Here is a 22,992-nt window from a genome sequence, read left to right as displayed (position 1 = left end):
CAGCACCATGGAATTAATATAATAATGTACAGCACCATGGGATTAATATAATAATGTACAGAGCACCATGGGATTAATATAATAATGTACAGCACCATGGAATTAATGATGCTATATAAATAAACAATAATAACCAATCAGAGCTCAGCTTTCTTTTTTACTGAGCAGTTTAAGTAATGAAAGCCAAGCTGTGATTGGTTGCCGCAGGTAACACAGACCAGCTGGTTCACAACACCAACACATGTCCAGATGGGAATATCATGGCTGCTATTTTCCCAAAACAGCGCCACACCTGTGTGTAGGTTGTGCCTGGTACTGCAGCTCACAGGTTCTTGGAAATAGTGGCCATGTTTTTCTAATCTCATATAACCCCTTTAAGGATAAGTAGAAGTGTCAAACATGGTGTAAAACACGGGGCACAGAGACTGAGCCATATTAAAGGGGGTATCTTATGAAGACAACCTGGGTGTACATGGCCAATAGAGGAACATCCCAGGTACAGCTGTGGCAGATGGGGCCACCCTTGTATGGCATAAAAGGGGGTGTCTGGAACCCAAAGGTAAGAAATACTGAATGACCTATATCCTGTGAATGATCAGTTGGGGGGCCGACACTTGAACCCCACACCGATCAGCTGATCCAGCTGCTGGAAACTGTACACAAGGTATAAGGCTGGAATCCGCTCTATATGTATCATATATGTATAATAAATGTATAATTTGCATACCGGCGGAAAACGGGATTTTAACCAAACACCGGCGCGGAGAAGACATATAAACGTAGGAGAAGAGTAGCCTTTCTTAAGGCTATTCTGTCATGTCAATGAGAAAAAAAGGTTTTTAATGGTAGAATCCCTTTAAGGGGTTACATAAATAGTTAATTAATCAACAATTTTCAATAACCAATATTTAACCAATTAATAAAATAACCAATAAATAACCAATAATATAATTCAAATAATTCATTAGTAACCATTCAAATAATTGATTGAAACCAGTCCCCCCGGCATTAGCTGGTAGACAAAATCCCCACTAACAAAGCATCGCAATCCCCACTAACATGGATGCTGCTCCATTGAAGATCCAGATGACGCTGCCACAATCACCTCAGGTTGGGCTCTTATAAACTCAAATCTTCCCGCCACTGAGACCAAGCGACCAATCAGCTGCTGACCTTGCTGCTAGGCAGATCACCTCAGAACCTGCTCATGCTAAAAATAGCACAGCTGACACATCTCCATCTCCCGCCACAGCTGCCAGCTGACCAATCAGCTCATGACTCCTGTTACTAGGCAGACTTCACAGAAATCACCAGAACCTGCTCGTGCCTGGACACAGCTGACCCATCATTGACCTCCATCAGGTAAGACCAACTGTAAAGAACAAAGAGGGAGGGAACAATGATACCGACCATACCAATAATCAATTTAATTAATAACTGACCAATTAACAATCATTACTATGGGACTGGCGCGGTACTCGGCATCCTGTCAGCAATTCTATAGTGACCACAAGGAGCCTATAGTCCCAAATTCCAGACAAACCACATAAGTGACATTTGTGACGTGTTGTGGATATTCTTGTTGTCCCTGTTCAGATTTGGATCCGACTACTGATAGTGAACATGGAAATCTCTCGCCTTTTACTAAAGATTTCCTCGGATAGTGAACGTGATCCTCGGCAGGACAAAGCTTTTAGTTTTCCATCTCTGAATTTTGAAAGCCAGAACTTTTTTTTTTTTATAATCTCCATCGATAGATTTTTGCAGGACAACTTGTGTTTTTTAACCCCTGAAAGAGCAGCCAAGTGACAACTGAAGAGTCTCCCCCTACTGCTGACATCCTCCCCTCATGTGACATCACAGGTGCTATAGCCACTGTTATATACTGCACTGCTAAACTCCGCCCTCTTATGTAGTAATCACATGACTGTGACACCGCCCCCAGATCAGTGACATCATCACAGGTCCTAGAACTATTGTGGTGTAGGAAATACAGAGCGGATACTGGACGGAGATATCGCTGCAGTAAGTGGAAGGTTTACTATTATTATTCTGACTGTGTGCGGTATATAAGCTATATGCTGCAAGACTGGTTAACCCCTTACGTAACATATGTCCCTGCAAACCTTAAAGGGATTGTCCACTTTCAGACCAATATTAAGAGACAAATATTACTGTTTATTAAAAATTTGTAAAATTTTCCATTATACGTTTTGTCTCAATTCCTCCTGGTCACTCAATCTGCTTACTCTCAGTGGATAAATATCAGTCCATGGGGGAAGGTGAGTATAAATATATTTTACAGCTCCCTTGGGCCTAGTCCTATTATACTCGGGAGTCTGAAGAGTATATTCATTTCATGTCCAGTTCTATTCCATCAAGTCTGAACTGAACCAGATCGATTCGGATAAAGCAAATCTTTAGAGGTTCACCATCCCTTAGTTCTTTGTCCGGAGAAGAAGAGGTGACGCTACCATGAGTCCTATGTCATGCCAACAGTAAAGTCAGAGAGGCCGTGGTGTAGATGTCAGAGTGGGCAGGAGACAACAGTATGCCTACTGGGAGACTTTAAGGGCACGTTACACCGGTTCAAAGTGCAAAGGAATTTGAAGTGGACTTCCACCTCAAATTATTTTCCAATTTCTGGCCCTTGGCTTTCCTTCACTTTCTCTTGCCGCAGGTTCTGTAGCCGGGAATCCATACCAAAATCAAACCGGATCTTGAATACAATGGGAGCAAGATTCAGCACAGAATTTGGCGCTCATTTTGCATTTGAAATCAAAATCAGCTCCAAATTAGGGTGTGAACAATGTTCCAGATTTAATAAATTTGGTCCCATTTGTACAAGAATTCTGACGAATAAAGTTTCACAAAACTTCTATTGGATTTACAGGACTAACCACCCAAAGGTTGGGCCCGCATCTATCAGACAATTACAGCACTGTCTGTGAGTGTTCCTAAATGTCCTTGTTGGGAATACTCCTTTAATCCATATGGTGATGGCGATGAGATCCGGTGATGTCCTCTGTATGACCTAAAGCCCCTCATTTTCTCCTAAAAGTTCAGGCAGTAATAGATCCCTCCTGTTGATCCAGTTTTTTTCATCCCAAACAGTTCTTCTCCATCCAAGAGGTGACTTTTCTATATTTCTATGCAATATTAGACTGAAGTTCCTCCAGGCCACCAGATACAATTATTTTCGGAGTGCACCCTACAACAACCCCTAGGACATAGACCACAGTACCCTTTATATTTAGGCGTCTTTTGCTGGGCCATTATTGTGTTAGATCCTGGGCCTACTGGAGAATCCTCTGGTGGACTGGTACAACACTGTTTCTACAGTCTTAGGTAAAACCAGGGCTGTGGAGTAGGTAACCTTTGGTTAATAGTCAGGTGTCCGCCATACACATCAGATAGTTGGTCTGTAATTCTGAAATACAAAGGTTTGGTCGTCTTTCTCTAATGTGTATGGTGGCCTTTCTCTATACACAGGATTACACTGTAGGGAAGAAGACATTGGATGACTGTCCGACTCTCAAAAGCCATCTATGTATGTCAGGAGGATGGGGAAGGACCCAGTGACTCATCATGGAGCCTCCACCTCCATCACCAATACATGAGCAGAAGATCCTAGACCTTACCAACAAGATCACTGAGCTGCTGACTGGAGAGGTGACCCTGCTGGGAATACTGGGAAATTACATAGTAACCCTACTGGAGTGGACTGGGTGATGACGGTATTTTTGTGTTGTCAGGTTCCTATAAGGTGTCAGGACATCACTGTCTATTTCTTCATGGAGGAGTGGAAGTATTTGGAAGAACGCAAGGATCTGTACAAGGACGTAATGATGGAGAACCACCAGCCCCTCACATTACCAGGTAAGGAGAGACTGTTCTTCTGAGAAACTTGTGTCCTGACTTTAACAGGGTGCAGATCTAGCCAGCAAATCAATGGAACAAAGAGAGAGAGAGCATTAGCAAACCAGACGAAATAAAATCAGGAGGGTACAGATGAAGCCAGATTGTAAAGAACTGCCAGTAGATACTGCCAGGGCCAAGTCCAGGAGGGAACAGATATAGCCAAATCAGGAAGCAAGCGGTTACAAGTCAGAGTAAGTACATAACAGGTTAATGACTATAACAGTGAGCAAAGCACAAAGTGTAAGTACTGAGGACATCCAGGGGGCCAGGACACATGAACCCATCACAGGCACTAACTCAGTGTCCGCGTCAAGTTTAGCCCTTGATGCTGAACTAGAGCACTGATTGGCTTGAGATGCCAGGCCACGGCCCCAGACAGAGTTTAGCTGGAGAGCATAGCAAGCACCACAAAACATCTGCGTAACAGACACACTCATTGTTCATAATCTCCCCCAGCACCGCTGCACACACTGGGGTGATGGCTGCTGGACAGAAAAGCAAGTGTCGCAGAAGTGCGGACAGGTCAGTTCTGAACACTGAGGCAGTTTTATTTATAGCCAGGAATACAAAAACTTAAAAGGTGGTCTTCTCCTTGGTGCTGGATACCCTTCTGAGTATGGTCAAAAAATTGTATCAAAAATTACACGTGTGTTTCCAGGCGAAAAGGAATATTGTAAACTTCTCAACTTTGTGTTTCGAAAATTTAAATCACGTAATCCATTTTTCATCCTAACAGAAAATTCCAGCAAAAATTCTGAGGAAAATCTCTCTCTAAATTATAACGTAGAAGATGAAGCTATAAACTATAAAGTGGAAGAAGAGGAAATCACAATCTATAAGGTAGAAGATGAAGATGTAAAGTATAAAGTAAAAGATGAAGATACTTCAACCTACAAAGCAGAAGATCAGGATGTCATAATCTGTAAGATAGAAGATGAAGAGGTGAACTGTAAGGTAGAAGATGAAGACATAAGTCATGAAGTAGAAGATGAAGATGTCATAAACTCTCAGGTAGAAGATAAGGATATCTTGCAGCGTTCTACAGAAGACCTCCTCACTCTCGATGCAAATCCAGGGCTTCACAGTACAGATCTATCATATAATCCCCCTAATCCCGGTGACCCTTCTCCTGACCAGTCTCCGATTGTTACCACAAGTGCAGGTCACAAAGGGGGTAAAAAACATCAATGTGATGAATGTGGAAAACACTTTATAAAAAGATCAACTCTTGTTGCTCACAGAAATCGTCACAAGGTTGGGAGGTCACATTGCTGTTCAGAATGTGGGAAATGCTTTCGCTATAAATCAGACCTCAAACAACATCAGAGAAGTCACACGGGGGAGAGGCCATTTTCATGCTTAGAATGTGGCAAATGTTTTATGTCAAAATCAAATCTGGGTAAACATCAGAGAATTCACACTGGAGAGAAGCCATATTCATGTTCACAATGTGGGAGATGCTTCATGTTAAAATGTGTTCTTCTCCAACACGAGGAGATTCACACTGGAGAGAGGCCGTATTCATGTTCAGAATGTCCAAGATGTTTTAGGCGTAAGTCTGATCTTGTTGAACATCAAAAAGTTCACACAGGAGAGCGGCCACACGCTTGTTCAGAATGTGGGAAATCTTATATAAAGAAACGTGATCTTACCGCTCATGAGAGAATTCACACAGGAGAGAAGCCATATTCATGTTCAGAATGTGGAAGATGTTTTATACAGAAATCAAGTCTTGTTAAACACGAAAGGACTCACACAGGGGAAAAGCCGTTTTGGTGTTCAGAATGTGGAAAGTGTTACAGTACTAGATTAAATCTTCTGGAACATCAGAAAATTCACACAGGAGAGAAGCCATTTTGAGGGTGATGAGGTAGAAAAAGTTTATTATTCGGTGAAATTAACGTGGTTTTCACAAATCTTTGCCTGGAGTCCATGATGAAACAGTATTGTGTGTATCCAAGATCCTTGGTTGCCCTGAGTCGTGAAGCTGAAGCCTCATCTTGTTTTTTTGCTGTTTTTTCATGTTGCAGGAGAATTCCATGAAATAGTGAAAATCTATGGGCACTCTAACTATTACGGGTAAAAGTGATAGAACAGAATAAAAAATACACTAAAGTTATTTTTTAAATAAAATAAAATTCACTGGTGTCATTCCTTGTCTTGAATATTTGGTGCTGCCTCTTTGGATAAGACAGTTTTCAGTAGGTAATTATAAGGCCTTATTCACACATGGATATGTTATATATATGCCTGGTCTCCGATATATATAGACTGTTGTCCTCCTCTGGAGGTGGACACCTTTGGTCCATAAATATGTCTAGATGGTCTGAGGCCCTGGGTAGACAGATCTCACCAGGGCAATGGCAGGTTATATGGTCTCGTGTGGCTAAATCCTCCTCATGTGTGACGTTTAGGGAAACACATTACAAGATGCTTATGCACTGGCACCATACACCTCCCTTGCTTCACTCTCTTAATCCGACCACTCCCCGTACCTGTTTGCACTGTCAGACTTCAATAGGCACATTAGAGGTCAGGACTATCGCTAATGCCCTTTTTCTTCAGGGAGTCCCATTAGACCCTGTCGCCTTCCTCCTTCATCTTCCCCCAAGACATCTAGGTGAGAAAACTTCTTGGTTATTCCTTTATTTATGCACAGCGGCTAAGACGCTTATCGCTCTACCCTGGAAAATGGGGCGCCCCCTACAGCGCCTAAGTTGATAGCATGGAAGAACGATGATCACAGCCTGGAGTATCTAACCGCCTTCCTCAATCATAAGGTAGAGGCTTTTGATCCTTTATTTATGCACAGCGCCTAAGACGCTGATCGCTCTACCCTGGAGAGAAGCTTTATTCATGTCCAGAATGTGTGAGATGTTTTAGATGATCTTGTTCAAAATCAGAAATAGTTTTATACAGAAATCAGATTTTCCTATCCATAAGAGAATTGTTAAACCCGAAAAATTCACATGCGAGAGAAGAGGTTTTGATTCCCAAATGTGGGAAGTGTTATATGTAAGCTTAGGGAAAAATGGAGAATTCACACAGGAGAGAAGCTATCTTTATATTTACTGTGTCATGACCAGAGTGTGGGAACTCTTATTTTATATTGGAGTTTGTTAAAAGGATCCTGTTTGGGGAACTAAATATTCCAGGGGGGGGAGGGGGGTTAGTACCCCAAACTGCCCTATTGTGAAGCCATCTTTATCCACAATAAATAATAGGAAAGCTCTATACTCACCCTGCCAATGTACTTCTCTGCGTCATTGCAGATTTTCACTGAAGCCAGAGCAGTACATCTCGTCTTTGGTACGCATGCGCTCCACTTTTAAAAACTGCGCAGGCACCAGAGAGGATTCGGACTTCACGGGTTCTCTTTAATTACCTCATGTCATCAAAGTGGGCAAGGATGAGCACTGAATAGGGATCTTCTAGGATGACGCTTTATTAGAATTGATTGGAATTTTTCTCTATCCGTTTCGATGCTGCCGGGCCCCCTAGTTTACCACTTTACCCATTAGATTGCAAATTGTATCCTACCCAGTGTCTGAATCTGCAGCACAGGAGTCCTTCCACCGAAACCAACTGAAAACTTATGAATGCAGCTCTGGATGCGACAGGAGTAGAGAACATGAAGGGACTTGGTATCAGCAGGTTGTATTTATTCACAAACCACGTATAGATATAAAACCAGAAGAATCCAGGAAAATCAGGGTGTATGCTCACGGTGGGACCGGCGACAATCACATGATTATATTGTGTAACCAAACGCTCAGTGGCAGCCCCACTGTGAGCATGCACCTTTGTACATTACAAAATGGCGGCTTCTGTGACAGCGACAAGGTGCAGAGAGAACAGGACCGCTCGGTTTATGACGATTAAGGTTCCAATAGATTCATTAAAATACCCCTATCCTCCATGAGGGCGCCGCCGCTACCTCTCCTCTGTGGGTTTTGCCGGCTCAAATCCTTTGGCTTCCATCTCTTCTTTGAATTTTAGGTAATCTCGCCTCTTGTCAAAGTACTTAATCTGTGAGGAGGGAGAAGGAATCACAAAATCAGAGTCTAAAGAGATTGTATCCTCTAGTCACCTCCAAAGCTGCATTCAAACCCTTTTTCTTTAGCATCATGCTGACCAGATAAATGTGTCCATAGCCTTCTACTGCCAGATAGAGGTGCTGGCCAGAGAGGCGAAACACCTGCTTGGGGGCAGAGGGAGGAGAACAATAGACTTACACCATGATATGGCCGGAGTAGGAGAGTGTTGGGGCCTATAGGTAATATAATATCCTGCTGTTTGTCTATACACAGAGAGAGAGCAGGGAGCAGCAATCTAAGAGTTAATGAGCAATAACTGACATTGTAAGTGCAGCTCTGGATGTAACTGGAGTATACCTGAAGCCCTACAGCATATCTAACATGGAAGGATTTGCACAATGACTGAACTAGGATTATAACACGGAGCCCTCCAACCCACAAAATGTCTAAACAGTCTTCCCAATCTGTGACCCCTACCTATAGAAAGGACCATCTGTTACAGGCCTCACACCTGAGGCTGCACTACTGAGACTGCCAAGCACATTTATGTCATGGTGACCTTGTGATGATCTAAATAACCAACTATAACAGAATCCACGTCCTCTTTGGCTTGTACCATGACGTAGATGCTGACGGTACCTACCCACTGCCGTGGACAGAGACTTTCAAAGCCTTGCCGTAACTGCTGGCACTTGGCGGCCTCCTCCTTATTGTCTTCTAGACACTGCCAGTAGCGGTCCCGGGCGTCCCAGCATGCTTTTCTCTCCTGCGCGGAGGGCGCTGACATTATAACACTGAAATAAAGGCAAAATGGGAGAAAGATTAAGCAGCGGCCTAGTCAAGTTATTGGGAGCAGAGGTGCAGTACCCTGGTGTCACCACTACGGTGTATGGCTCTGTACACAGCTTCTGGCTCTATATACTGTAGTGGTGGCTCTGCAGTCATTCACTTGAAGCTAGAGCTACTTCCGGCTGTATATGGTTCCAGCAGCCGGATCAGCTGATCTGTGCAGGGTCCAGGTGCCAGACCCTACTGATCAGATACTCATGGAATATCCTGTGGATAGATCATCCGTCTCCATTACCTTTGGGTTTCTGACAATCCCCTGAATGGCCACCATGTTATACTACATTGCAAAGCGCCTTGCTAGCAGCAGCGTCCCCAGGCAAAATTGGTTGATTGACAGGGGTCAGGAAGTTTAGCTGCATTCTAAGGCTGATGAGACCTCCTTAAAGGGATATTCCCATAATAACAAGCTATAACCCCTAGATCAGTGGGCGTCTGAGTCTGACAAGTCTGCAATGGTCACACATGTGCAGTATCACTCCATTCACTTCTATGGGACTGGTGCGGTACTCGGCATCTTGTGTGCTACCGTTGTAGAGCAGTGGATCTGCGGCTGCACACGGTCCCCGTCCACTACACCAGATTTTGGACCTCCGAGGCTGTTAGAACCGATGACCTGTGCAGGGGACAGGTGTTGGACCCCGGATTTCGGGTCTGAAAACCTCTTTAAGCCCCGTTGGATCGATATCGCTCTTTCCTCCATCGTCCACTGCACCACCTCTTGTCATGGACTTGTCATCTATCGGCCCTGAGTCTTCTATGGACAATCCCTTTAAGTCCCTATAACAGAATTACAGCCTGACTGACACCCAGGGCTATGCAGACTGTCACTCCTTATCTGGGGGGTGTCAGCAGCTTCAAGACCCTGATAGCATACAAAGGACCCCAATGACCCTAAGGTCAAAGGGAAAGAGGTGAGATGAGAGCCCCCTCCTCTACTCCCCGCCCCCACCTGCACCCCTCACCCCTACAACTCTTACCAGACACCAGTCAGCACACACACCACAGAGACATATAGAGGACTTTCACATTGCAGTCGCGCGTTAATGACGTCACACACTAGCCTACACGAGCTGCAACTTGTAATTACCAGCGAAGCCACGCCTCCCCAGTCACATGACTTGGAGACGGTCCGGTGATTTCTGACGTCAGCAGGTCCTCGCCCGGTCTAGGATTTAGTCTTGAGCGCTGACGCTGCAGATTCCTCCCACAGTCCTCGGCCTGATCTCCGGCCTCTCTTCTTCTTCCTCCGCCGCCTCGTCTTTTGTGTTTCTAGAGCCGGCTGGTAAGTGTCGTCACTAGGTGTAGGCTGGACGCCATTTTGTTGGTGGGTTATAGATCTCCATCTTATACTCTGTAGATTCCTGAATTGCAGTGAAAAGGAACCAGATCATTGTGAAATCCCTTCAGGTAAATAAAGTGACGCGGTGATAGACCTCCATAGTGCTGGGAGGGGCTGTATAGTGACTGAGAACTCTGTCCTGCCAAAATATTGTCCTTGTAGGCCGCCGGCGTCCATAACCCGCAGGGATCCTGGCCATAGGGTCATCTCCGAAGTGCATGCGCTTACTATGAGGGTCGCCATGTCATGTCTCAATCTATTACAGGCTTCTGTCCACCGAGAAAACGGAGCTCACGCATGTGACTGAAGGGAATGCGATGTGTGGCGGTGAGGACATAAACGGAGAGGACTATGGCGCGGGAATGTCTCCGGTGCGGGCAGAGATTCCAAAGCGCGATCATCTTCATCAGTCGCGAACATGTCCCCTGTGCAATGTGTCAGCGAGATTCCTGGATAAATCCCCCCTGTGATCAGGGCCGCACCTCTAAGGAGGCGAGGTGACGGTGCCGCGGCCATTCCCCCCCCCCCCCCCCTAAACTAACACAGGAGAAGGCCGCTCTTAAAACAACCCAAGTGGCCCCTCTTCTGTGGTGGTTTAGATCTCTGCGTGTCAGCGCAGGCGACGTCATCACGCCACCTATGCTGAGACGCAGACGTCTTACTGCCAGGTGAAGAGGAGGTGGCAGGGCCGCCATCAGGAATTTTGGGGCCCCATACAGCCTAAGTGTCTCCCCCCCCCCCCCCCCCCGCCATTTTAAAACTACTTTATTTTGCGACATACCCATTCTGTATTACATTTCCCTTTATTTAGCAGCATTACAAGGCTTAATCAGATTCTATTTGCAGGTAAAATCTGCTCCGTGTGACAGCGCCTATAGAGAGCCAACACCATCTATAAGAGCCCTCCTAATAAATCCTCAGGGCTTATTCACATTGCGTTTTTGGCCTCCCTTGCTGGGACACGTTGGTAACCAGTCAGAATCAGCTGTCAACTTATCCCTGCACGAAGAACTGGCCATTAAAAAAAAAGGGGGGGCCTGCAGTTCTCCGTGCAGGGATAAGTGGGGAGCTGATTGTGACTGGTTACCAACGTATCCCGGCAAGGGAGGTCAAAAACGCAACGTGAACACTCATTTAAAGTGAAAGTCCCAACCCCAAACAGGCTGCCTACATCATTATTAATACAAAGCACACATACCTTTGGAGGTATTTTGTGCTTTGTAGTTCTCCAGCTAAAAACTTATATCTCCCTATATTATAAAAATGAATTTCTGTCCGTCTTTCTGTCTGTCTGTTCTCTAATGCGAACCAAATGACTGGACCGATCTTCACCAAATTTGGTACAGAGATACTTCAGATACCCGGGAAGGTTTAAGACGAGACTCCAACTCGCTCGGATGTACCGTTGCTGTGATACAGCATTCCAAACACAGTGCCCCCCCCCCCCTTAGCCAATACAAACCTGCAAGACTTTCACTCATATTCCAACTGCAATACACACGGTCACTCCACATGCACAATACAACACTGATATCCAAACTGAGATACACGCATCAGAGGATTAGATACACAGATCAGCACACAGTATCACACACCAGAGGATTAGATACACACGTCTGCACACAGTCCCACAAACCAGAGGATTAAATACGCACTTCTGCACACGGTTCCACATACCGAAGGATTAGATACAGGCGTCTACACACAGTTCCACACTCCAGAGGATTAGATACGCGCGTCTGCACACATTTGTACACGCCATAGGATTAGATACACGCATCTGCACAGAGTACCACATGCCTTAGGATTAGATACACGCATCTACACACAGTTCCACACTCCAGAGGATTAGATACGCGCGTCTGCACACAATTGTACACACCATAGGATTAGATACACGCGTCTTCACACAGTACCACATGCAGTAGGATTAGATACGTGCGTCTACACACAGTTCCACACGCCGAAGGATTAGATACGCGCCTCTTCACACAATACCACACAGGGGAAGATTGTATACGTGTTTGTGCACACAGTACCACACTTTGGAGGATTAGATACAGGCCTCTGCACACAGTACCACAAGCCAGAGAATTAGATACGCGTCTCAGCACACAGTTCCACATGGGGGAGGATTAGATACGCGCGTCTACACACAGTACCACATGCCATAGGATTATATACGCGCGTCTGCACACAGTACCACATGCTGGGGGATTGGATACATGCGTCTACACACAGTTCCACACACTGTAGGATTAGATACGCACCTCTTCACACAATACCACACAGGGGAGGATTAGATACACGTGTCTTTACACAGTTGTACACGCCATAGGATTAGATAAACGCGTCTTCACACAGTACCACATGCAGTAGGATTAGATACGCGCGTCTACACACAGTTCCACATGCCGAAGGATTAGATACGCGCCTCTTCACACAATACCACACAGGGGAGGATTAGATATGTGTGTGTGCACACAGTACCACACTTTGGAGGATTAGATACGTGCGTCTGCACACAGTACCACATGCCGTAGAATTAGATACGCGCGTCTACATACAGTTCCACACTCCAGAGGATTAGATACGCGGGTCTGCACACAGTTGTACACGCCATAGGATTAGATACACACGTCTGCACAGAGTACCACATGCCGTAGGATTAGATACACACGTCTACACACAGTTCCACACTCCAGAGGATTAGATACGCGCGTCTGCACACAGTTGTACACGCCATAGAATTAGATACACACGTCTGCACACAGTACCACATGCAGTAGGATTAGATACGCGACTCTTCACACAGTACCACACAGGGGAGGATTAGATACGTGTGTGCACACAGTATCACACGTTGGAGGATTAGATACATGCCTCTGCACACAGTACCACAAGCCAGAGAATTAGATACGCGTCTCAGTACACCGTATCACACTGGGGAGTATTAGATACGCGCCTCTTCACACAATACAACACAGGCGAGGATTAGATACGTGCATCTGAACACAGTACCACACGGGAGGATTAGATACAGGCCTCTGCATACAGTACCACATGCCAGAGAATTAGATACGCGTCTCAGCACACAGTTCCACATGGGGGAGGATTAGATATGCGCATCTGCACACAGTACCACATGCCAGAGTCATTAGATATGCGCGTCTGCACACAGTTTCACTTACTGGAGGATTAGATACGCGCCTCTTCACACAATACCACACGGGGAGGATTAGATATGTGCATCTGCACAAAGTACCACACCAACAAGAATTAGACACTTGCATCTAAACACAGTACTACACGGGGAAGGATTAGATACAGCTTTACTCCAGGTATCCATAACAACTGATCACAGGTTTTTCACTGACATCCAAAATGAGATACAGATAATCACATGACGCTTATGGACATACACACAAACCACATACAAAATACACCAGTGCAAAATTGGACAATTCTTATGGGGCCAGTACACAAACATAAATTGTAATATACCCGTGCGAAGCCGGGTCCTCCCTCTAGTATTATATATTATTGCCCCAGTTCCCTCTCCGCAGTGCCGCACACCCGATGCTCCAACAATCCCCCCCATCCACCTTCTAACATCTTTCCATTGCCCCCTGTACCCATACCTCCCAACTTTTAAAGAACCAAAAAAGGGACAAAATGTGCAGCGCGCTCTGTGCGGCGTGGCAAATTTAGCCCCACCCACTGTTATGTTGACTCCGCCCATTCTCATAAATTTTTCATGTGCCCGCACACAGTATAATCCTCCTACAGTAACCCATAAATTATGTCCCACCTCTATTTCTCCCCCAGCTTCATATACACCCTTCATCTGCCCCCAGATTCATGTCCACCCCTCCATCTCTGCCCCCAGATTCATGTCCCCTCCATCTCTGCCCCCAGATTCATGTCCCCTCCATCTCTGCCCCCAGATTCATGTCCCCTCCATCTCTGCCCCCAGATTCATGTCCCTTCCATCTCTGCCTCCAGATTCATGTCCCCTCCATCTCTGCCCCCAGATTCATGTCCCCTCCATCTCTGCCCCCAGATTCATGTCCCCTCCATCTCTGCCCCCAGATTCATGTCCCCTCCATCTCTGCCCCCAGATTCATGTCCCCTCCATCTCTGCCCCCAGATTCATGTCCCCTCCATCTCTGCCCCCAGATTCATGTCCCCTCCATCTCTGCCCCCAGATTCATGTCCCCTCCATCTCTGCCCCCAGATTCATGTCCCTTCCATCTCTGCCTCCAGATTCATGTCCCCTCCATCTCTGCCCCCAGATTCATGTCCCCTCCATCTCTGCCCCCAGATTCATGTCCCCTCCATCTCTGCCCCCAGATTCATGTCCCCTCCATCTCTGCCCCCAGATTCATGTCCCCTCCATCTCTGCCCCCAGATTCATGTCCCCTCTATCTCTTCCCCCAGATTCATGTCCCCTCCATCTCTGCCCCCAGATTCATGTCCCCTGCATCTCTGCCCCAGATTCATGTCCCTCCATCTCTGCCCCCAGTGTCATGTCCCTCCATCTCAGCCCCCAGATTCATGTCCCCTCCATCTCTGCCCCCAGTGTCATGTCATCCTCTCCTTCATCTGCCCCCAGTTTCACGTTCCACCTCAGTGTACACGACATTACACTTACCTTCTCCTCGCTCCCTTGCAGCTCCCTGCGCGCCTCTCTCTCACTGGCGCACAGTTGTAGACGCGATGTGACGTCATCACATCGCGTCTACAAGCCAGTAGCAGCGGCGGCGGCGGTGGTGAAGCAAAGAGCTGAGCTGTGTCAGCTCCTTGCTTCAGCCGCGTATGTCTTCAACTCAGATCTGCGTCCTCTGGACGCAGATCTGAGTTGAAATAGGACATACAATGACTGCTGCGGGCGCCAGGGGGCCGGCACACGGTGGCGGGCCAAGACCGGGCCCCCCCCATTTTTCAATTTGGCCGGGCCCCTGACGCCAGTAGCAGTAGTACTGGCCTATCGGCGGCCCTGGGAGGTGGCAGGAGCGGCGAGGTCGGTAAGTAATATAACTTTTTTTTTGTTTGTTTGTTTTATAATAGGAGTATCCCCAGCAGGTAGCAGTCTATTTACCAACCTCCCGGACCTGTTCACTGTCGCCCCTGCTTTTCCTTGTACTATAGGCCGCGGAGGGCAGCAGTGAGCAGGCAAGAGTTCCAGCGGGCCACAGGTTGGGGGGGCATGGGGTAGGTAAGATGGGGGAAGGGGGCACGGAGTAGGTAACATGGGAGAAGGGGGCATGGGGTTAGGGGGGGAAGGGGGCACGTTCCTGGGGGGGCAAAGGGGCACGGGGTAGGAGGAAAGAGTGACCACATGGGGAAGCGGGTAGGGAGAAAGGGGGATGGCGGGCGCCAGGAGGGAGAGGAGGTAAAGACATCTAAAGGTAGGAGAAGATTAGATTTTCTTGAGGCTATTCCAACGTGTGCTCTACAAAAAATGAAGTTTAAATGAGAGGATCCCTTTAAGAAGATGGACGGGGCAAACAACCCAAAGATCAGATTCAAGAGTGGTGTGCATTTTTATTATGTTCATTCAAGAAATGAAAGGGTTAACAGCAGGGTAGGCGGGGCCTCGGAGGCGGCTCTAGGCCCTGGAGATGTGACCATTCCTTCTTGGAGTTGAAGCTCTCACTGTCTGGACGAATCCCATCATCATCGGACTGATCTGACAATCAGGAATCTAGGAAAGCTGAGTGGCAATCCTCATGCGAGCTGTACTGCTTGTCACAGAATATGAGAACCTATACAGAATTATATACAATCTAATCAATCCAATATGGCTCCCGGCACCACATTTTGCCCCCTCAGACAGGCGTCTTGTGGTTCCTGCGATGTTTCGCCAGGTGGGTGTTCTGGGAGAAGCATTTCCCGCACTCGGAGCAGACAAATGGCCGCTCCCCGGTGTGTATCCGCTGGTGTCTGGTGAAAGCTGACTGGTACATGAAGCGCTTACCGCAATCCAGACAGACAAATGGCTTCTGCTTGGGGCCAAACTCCAAAGTGGAGATGGGTGGAGTCTGGTGCAAGGCGGGAAACCATGACCCCGCCCCGTGCAGCGCCTGGTGTGTCAGGAAATCACTGGCGGTGCTGAAACAGTCCTGGCAGTGCAGACATTGGTACGCTGTCCCGGCAGTGGCGGCCTCCAGAACAGAGAAGATGTCATTGTCAAGCCCCGCCTCCTGCGCATCACCGCCATCATCAGCTTTTGGTCTGAGCGGCACTGGATTGCCCTTCCTCCGTTTACTTGGCTGGTGATAGGAATTCTCAGAGCAATTCTCTTTCTGACCTGGTGTTGGCGCCATTGTGGTGAGTTTCACGGGTAGGTCACAAGGGTCAGCGCAAAGACGGTCGGACTGTACTTGGTCGCCAAGCGTTAATGCTAAGAAAAGAAGGAGATGGGGTTTATTACTAGTGTCAGGTTGCCCTGAGCTTTCTGAATACAATGCGAGAGTTTGTGTGAAGACTGACACTGGCAAGGAATAAGAGCGTTACAATGAAGAGTGGCACAGGCAAGGAATGGAAGAGTTACAGTCAAGACTGACAGAAGTACATACAGTAGCTTACAAAGGTATTCATGCCCCTTGAACTTTTCCACATTTTCTCACTTTATAACCGCAAACTTATATGTATTTTATTGAGATTTTCAGTGATAACTAACAAAGGAGCCGGTAATTGTGAAGTAGAAGGAAGATGATACACTATGTACTGTGCAAAAGTCTTCAGCCCCCTGTACTTAAATAAAATCCAATGCACACAGTTGTCTTCAGAAGTCACTTAATGGGTTAATAGACTCCGGCTGTATGTAATGTAGTCTCAGTGTGTGTGTATATATTATATATATATATATATATATATATATATGGACCTGTTCTGTGAAGGCCTCAGTGGTTTGTTAGAAGACACTAGTGAACAAACTGCATCACAAAGACCAAGGAACTCACCAGACAGGTTAGAGATAAAGTTGTGGAGACGTATAAACCAAGGTCAGGTTATAAGAACATCTCCTGAGCTTTGAGCATCCCAAGGAGCCCTTTACAATCCTTCATCCAAACATGGAGAAAGTATCTACAACTCCAAACCTACCAAGACATGGCTGCCACCTAAACTGACAGATCAATGACAAGGAGAGCGCTGGTCAGAGGAGCAGCTGAGAGGCCCATGGTCAGTGTGGAGGAGCTGCAGAAATCCTCAGGTACAGGAGAATCTGTCCACAGGACAACTAGAGGTCACTGCGCACCCCACAAATCTGACAATCTACATGGAAGAGCGTCAAGAAGGAAACCATTGTCATAAGAAGGGGCGTCTGCAGGTTATGGGATAAAGCTCAAAGGGTGTGAAGACTTTTACAAGGCAATGGAACAATCCGTTCTGTACAATGTATCAGTTTGGAGTTCAGGCCTTTGGAAACTGGATACAATTGTAACAAACCCTCGGGGTGATCCCGATCGCTGACATCACAGATCTTACACCTCACCTGAAGTCACATGACCAGGGTCCGCCTCCTCCGCCCGCGGCCCCATCTGTATCATAGGGAGAGAGGAAAGAGTCAGGAATATTGGGACTTTTAATGGCGGCCATATTGGTTACACCCAGCTTTCCATTGTACCTGATAATCCCACAAGACAGACCCGGCATCTTCTACACAGTCCTGAGGGGGAGGGGGGCTCCCAAGATAGTCCTGAGGGTCTCCACCTGTAAGAAACAGACGATTAGGTGCAGCCCTTTCTTGAAAAGCTGGGGGAAAGTCTTCATATGGTGTCACTCAGCTCTCCTAGACCCCTGAGTGTCAAAGCTGCCTAGTAATACAACTGTACCAGCCAAATACTTAGACTTTACTCATCCTGCTCCAGTCACATCCAGAGCTGCAGTAACATGGATATCAGATCTTAATTCACATTTACCAAGGTCTGTGCTGCTTCACTGGCGTAATGGAATATTATCATCTTAATGCTGCTCTCGATGTGACTAGAGAATAACAATTATCACTGCAGCTCTAGGTGTGATTGTAGTTTACAAATTGTGATTGCAGCTTTCACGAATGCTATGGATGTGATTGCAGTATATCTAATATTGATGCAGCTCTGGATGTGACTACAGTATAAACTAATGTCAATGCAGCTTTGGATGTGACTGCAGTATAACTAACATCAATGCAGCCTTAAATGTGACTACAGTATAACATCAATACAGTTCTAGATATGACTGCAGCTTTGGATGTGATTGCAGTATATCTAACACCAGTGCAGTTTGGGCTGTAACTGCAGCTCTGGATGTGACTATACAGTATAACTAACGCCAATACAGCTCTGGATGTGACTGTAGTATATCTAACATCAATGCAGCTTTGAATGGGACTACAGTATAACATCAATACAGTTCTAGATATGACTGCAGCTCTGGATGTGACTGTAGTATAACAACTCTATTATAATAATTAGAATCCAGTTTTGGATGTAATTGGAGTATCAATATCATAAGGGCAGCTCTGGATGTGACTGGAGTCTGACACTTCCATCCTGTGGTGCGGGTCTGCTCAGCCTCCATCATGATGTCCATGTACAGATCCTGATGTTCTTCTATGTAGCCCCACTCCTCCATGGAGAAGTAGACGGTGACGTCCTGACACCTCACAGGAACCTGACAACACAAAGATACCATCATCACCAAGACACCCCTATAGTCCCCGCTCCTCTATAATCCCACATTTTATAGTCCCCGCTCCTCTATAGTTCTCTCTCTTCTATGGCTCTGCCCTCTACAGTCCCTGAGCGGAAGTGTAACTATAGGGGGTACAGAGATAACAATCGCTAGTGGGCCCCGCAGCTTCAGGGGGCCAAAGAAAACAACAGTATTCTAGATAGATTACAAACTGGGTCCCCATAATCCCTGCTGCACTATGGTCCCCCTCCCCATAATCCCTGCTGCACTATGGTCCCCCTCCCCATAATCCCTGCTGCACTATGGTCCCCCTCCCCATAATCCCTGCTGCACTATAGTCCCCATCCCCATAATCCCTGCTGCACTATAGTCCCCTTCTCATAATCCCTGCTGCACTATAGTCCCCGTCCCCATAATCCCTCCTGCACTATAGTCCCCATCCCCATAATCCCTGATACCCTGTAGTCCCCTTCCCCATAATCCCTGCTGCACTACGGTCCCCTTCTCATAATCCCTGCTGCACTATAGTCCCCATCCCCATAATCTCTGCTGCACTATAGTCCCCTTCTCATAATCCCTGCTGCACTATAGTCCCCGTCCCCATAATCCCTCCTGCACTATAGTCCCCATCAGCGCTGCACCTCCCATGAGGCGACCTGAAGCGACCGCTTCAGGCGGCATTATGCCAGGCCCTGGGGAGGACGGCATTTTTGCTGACCTAAGCCAGTTCAGGACAAGCTGTCCTGGACTGGCTTAGAGTCACCGTCACTGAGCGGTGGATTGGGGAGGCCACTGGAGCAGCGCTGCTCCAGGGGCCGCCCCTCACGCTCAGGCAGAGAGCAGGTCCTCTCCCTGCCTGCTCTCTGCCTGCTAAAGATGCTCGCTCCACTCGGCCCCGCCCCCTCTGTGTGGCCCAGCCCGCTTACGCTCGGCCCCGCCCCCTCTACTCCACCGGGGGCGGCTTTCTGACATCTGCCTCAGGCGGCAGAAACCCATGGTTCACCCCTGGTCCCCATCCCCATAATCTCTGCTGCACTATAGTCCCCTTCTCATAATCCCTGCCTCACTATAGTCCCCATCCCCATAATCCCTGCTGCACTATAGTCCCCATCCCCATAATCCCTCCTGCACTATAGTCCCCATCCCCATAATCTCTGCTGCACTATAGTCCCCTTCTCATAATCCCTGCTGCACTATAGATCCCTTCCTTATAATTCCTGTTGCACTATAGTCCCCATAATCCCTGATACCCTGTAGTCCCCTTCCCCATAATCCCTGCTGCACTATAGTCCCCTTCTCATAATCCCTGCTGCACTATAGTCCCCATCCCCATAATCTCTGCTGTACTATAGTCCCCGTCCCCATAATCCCTGCTGCATTGTAGTCCCCGTCCCCATAATCCCTGCTGCATTGTAGTCCCCATCTCATAATCCATGTTGCACTCCCCTTCCCCCGTTGCGCTCACCTCTTGGCTCAGCAGGTGACTGATCTTGTGGGTCAGTTCCAGGATCTTCTCATTTCTTCCCTTATGAGTTGGAGTCTCCATCATGGCGGGGGGCGGGAGGCTGCGGAGTCTGTCATCCAATATGGCGGAGCTGCTCTTCATCCTGTCATGGTCCGTCGGCTTCTTCACAATGATATAATCCTGGAACGGAGCATAGATGGCTTCAGAGCAAAAATCAGAATAGTGCCCCCTCTTGGTTCTTCATTGTAGAGGGTGCCCCTTCCCTTATCATTTTTGGGACAGATATGAGGGGGTTTATGGATATCAGAAACGCTTTAAATTTGGGTCGTCGTCATGCACTGACTTCCCAAAAACGGGAGGTAGATTTGTGACTACCTTACACACTAATGCTGGAGTCACTGATCATGGCTGCACCCATTTGGAGCAGAGCTGCAGTGTAAAGCATTAGCATGGGGTTAAGCTTATTCGGCAGTAGGCGGAGTCCAGGCTACCTCAGACGTGTGGGGGTCTCACCTCTCCGGTCAGCAGGTAGATAATCTGCAGGGCGACATTCAGGAGGGTCTCGGTCATCGGCTTATTGTCCATCCTCTTCATGGGCGTCATGACCTCCAGCGCTGACCAAGGCAAGAAGAAGAGTCCGATGTCCTGGAAAGCTGGGTGGAAACCATCAGAGGCCACGGGGAAGTCACCCAGCTTTCCCAGGAACAGATTTACTTAACAAGCTGTATAATTACTATAGTCACCACTACAGCTCACATAGGGTTAACACCAAGCTTTCCTCAGCTCCTGCATGGTTAGTCTGCCTAGGTATGCAGCAGGGGATAGATCGCTGCCATATTACAGACTCAGAAGATGCTGGGATTTGTAGTCCCACAACAGCTGGACATCGGCAGGATGTGTATCATAGGAGATTAGGTATGTAGCACCAACCTATACTGCAGCGCTGTACCCCCCCCCCCCCATCCTGAGTACTAGGCAGGATTAACCCTGTGATGGCTGTGTCACCTACCTGCAGCTCACACTAGAGAGCTCACTGTCCCTGGTCTCCTGTCTGCTTTATGCAGCCGCCATATTGTGAGTGGTCTGAGGATGACGTCACTGCTCTCCGCACACACTGGCTCTTTCTGTTTCCTTCTTTCCTCTCCTCTCCCTTATTTTCTATCTGCTCTCTTCCCTCCTCCCTGTCCCCGCTCCTTCTCTCCTCCTCCTGATGTTTCTAGGATCCATCTCCTCTCTCCTCCTACTTCTCACAGCTTTCTCCTCTCCGAGTTCTAATTTTATCCCCTCTTTCCCCATCTACCTCTCTACATGCTGAGCTTCTCTCCTCTCGGCCGTTCTCTTCTCTCTTCCTCTTAGTAATTCTCTATCTCCTCTCAGCAGCTCTTCTTACCTTCTTTCTACCTTTAGAAAACCCCACTTTCTGTACACTCAGCTCACTTCTCTCCCTCTCTCTTTCCTCTCAGCAGCTCTAATAATAAATTTTATTTATCTAGCGCCAACATATTCCGCAGCGCTGTACAATTTGTAGGGTTCAAATACAGACAGATACATTACAAAGAAAGTCATTTCACACAATGGGACTGAGGGCCCTGCTCGCAAGAGCTTAAAGACTTTATGAGCCATCACCAGTCGTGTCCTGTAACATGTGGATGGAGCTTGGACCTATGAAGATAGCATGAGATGACATCATATCATGTGGGGAAATGTGGGAGCGGGGACAGAGGAGGGTTAAGGGTTTACGTTAGACATTGTGATAGGCCTGTCTGATAAGATGTGTCTTTAGTTTGCGTTTGAAGTTGTAGAAATTGGGAGTTAGTCTGATTGTCCGGGGTAGAGCATTCCAGAGAAGTGGTGCAGCTCGGGAGAAGTCTTGTATACGAGCGTGGGAGGTTCTGATAATAGAGGATGGAAGTGTTAGGTCATTGAGTGAGCGGAGAGCACGGGTTGGGCGGTAGACAGAGATGAGGGAGGAAATGTATGGAGGTGCGGCATTATGGAGAGCCTTGTGGGGGAGGGGGAGAACTTTATATTTTATTCTATAATGAATAGGCAGCCAATGTAGTGACTGGCACAGACCAGGAGCTCTCTTCTCTCCTCTCAGCAGCTCTTCTATTCTCTCAGCAGCTCTCTCCTCTCTGTAGCTCTCAGCAGCTCTCTCCTCTCAGCAGTTCTTTTCTACTCTCAGCAGCACTCTTCTCTCAGCAGCTCTTCTCTTCGCAGCACTCTACTCTCAGCAGCTCTTCTCTTCTCTCAGCAGCTCATTTCTTCTCTCAGCAGCTCTTCTCTTAGCAGCACTCTACTCTCAGAAGCTCTTCTCTTCTCTCAGCAGCTCTCTTCTCTCAGCAGCTCTCTCCTCTCAGTAGCTCTCTTCTCTCCTCCTCTCAGCAGCTCTTCTCTACTCTCAGCAGCTCTCTTCTCTCAGCAGCTCTTCTCTCTTCCTCTCAGCAGCTCTCTTCTCTCCTCGCAGCAGCTCTCTTCTTTCTACTCTCAGCAGCTCTTTCCTCTCAGTAATTCTCTTCTCATCTATCAGAAGCTCTCTTCCTCCTTTTTATTCTACGCTCAGCTCTTCTTCCCTTGTTTCTACGTTTAGCCTCCCCCATTGTCTATACACTCAGCACTCCTTTTTATATATTCATTTCTATTCTCATCTCCCTCCTTTTTCTATTCTCAAAACTCTTTTCCTTTCCCCTACTGTC

The 22,992-nt window shown here is 47.3% G+C and overlaps 2 protein-coding genes and 1 pseudogene across 6 annotated transcripts; 1 reads left to right on the top strand and 2 right to left on the bottom strand.

Moving 5' to 3' along the window:
* LOC142194140 (uncharacterized) overlaps window positions 1–5,994 on the top strand; it is a 30,837-nt pseudogene extending 24,843 nt beyond the window's left edge.
* Window positions 5,995–7,561: 1,567 nt separating this feature from the next.
* On the bottom strand, window positions 7,562–9,863 carry COA6 (cytochrome c oxidase assembly factor 6). The gene is made up of 3 exons (XM_075266319.1): window positions 9,785–9,863; window positions 8,602–8,752; window positions 7,562–7,950 (listed from the first exon to the last, which is right to left on the bottom strand). The coding sequence occupies exons 2-3, from the start codon at window positions 8,743–8,745 to the stop codon at window positions 7,855–7,857; spliced, it is 240 nt and encodes a 79-aa protein (XP_075122420.1). The 5' UTR covers window positions 8,746–8,752; window positions 9,785–9,863; the 3' UTR covers window positions 7,562–7,854.
* Window positions 9,864–15,691: 5,828 nt separating this feature from the next.
* LOC142196090 (gastrula zinc finger protein XlCGF66.1-like) lies at window positions 15,692–21,423 on the bottom strand. Of its 5 annotated transcripts, none has more exons than XM_075266295.1 (7): window positions 21,306–21,423; window positions 20,810–20,989; window positions 20,297–20,476; window positions 18,681–18,810; window positions 17,780–17,865; window positions 17,648–17,693; window positions 15,692–16,552 (listed from the first exon to the last, which is right to left on the bottom strand). In XM_075266295.1, the coding sequence occupies exons 2-7, from the start codon at window positions 20,897–20,899 to the stop codon at window positions 15,978–15,980; spliced, it is 1,107 nt and encodes a 368-aa protein (XP_075122396.1). In that variant the 5' UTR covers window positions 20,900–20,989; window positions 21,306–21,423; the 3' UTR covers window positions 15,692–15,977. The 5 variants fall into 5 exon arrangements, with proteins under 5 accessions (XP_075122396.1, XP_075122400.1, XP_075122397.1 ...); XM_075266299.1 differs by having other exon boundaries at window positions 17,780–17,859; XM_075266296.1 differs by having other exon boundaries at window positions 20,810–20,949.
* Between the last annotated feature and the right edge of the window lie 1,569 nt (window positions 21,424–22,992).

Source organism: Leptodactylus fuscus, chromosome 2, assembly GCF_031893055.1.
Source record: "Leptodactylus fuscus isolate aLepFus1 chromosome 2, aLepFus1.hap2, whole genome shotgun sequence".
Classification (NCBI taxonomy): Eukaryota; Metazoa; Chordata; class Amphibia; order Anura; family Leptodactylidae; genus Leptodactylus; species Leptodactylus fuscus.
Note: the sequence above shows the minus strand (reverse complement) of the source record. Positions and strands in the feature narration are given on the sequence as shown.

Coding starts and splice junctions, on each gene's coding strand:
- COA6 (XM_075266319.1), bottom strand. CDS start 8,745: ATGTCAGCGCCCTCCGCGCAGGAGAGAAAAGCATGCTGGGACGCCCGG. Junction 7,951..8,601: donor GTCTCTGTCCACGGCAGTGG/GTAGGTACCGTC, acceptor CCCTCCTCACAG/ATTAAGTACTTTGACAAGAG.
- LOC142196090 (XM_075266295.1), bottom strand. CDS start 20,899: ATGACGCCCATGAAGAGGATGGACAATAAGCCGATGACCGAGACCCTC. Junction 17,866..18,680: donor CCGCACCACAGGATGGAAGT/GTCAGACTCCAG, acceptor TGTTTCTTACAG/GTGGAGACCCTCAGGACTAT. Junction 16,553..17,647: donor CCCTGGTCATGTGACTTCAG/GTGAGGTGTAAG, acceptor TTCTTTTCTTAG/CATTAACGCTTGGCGACCAA.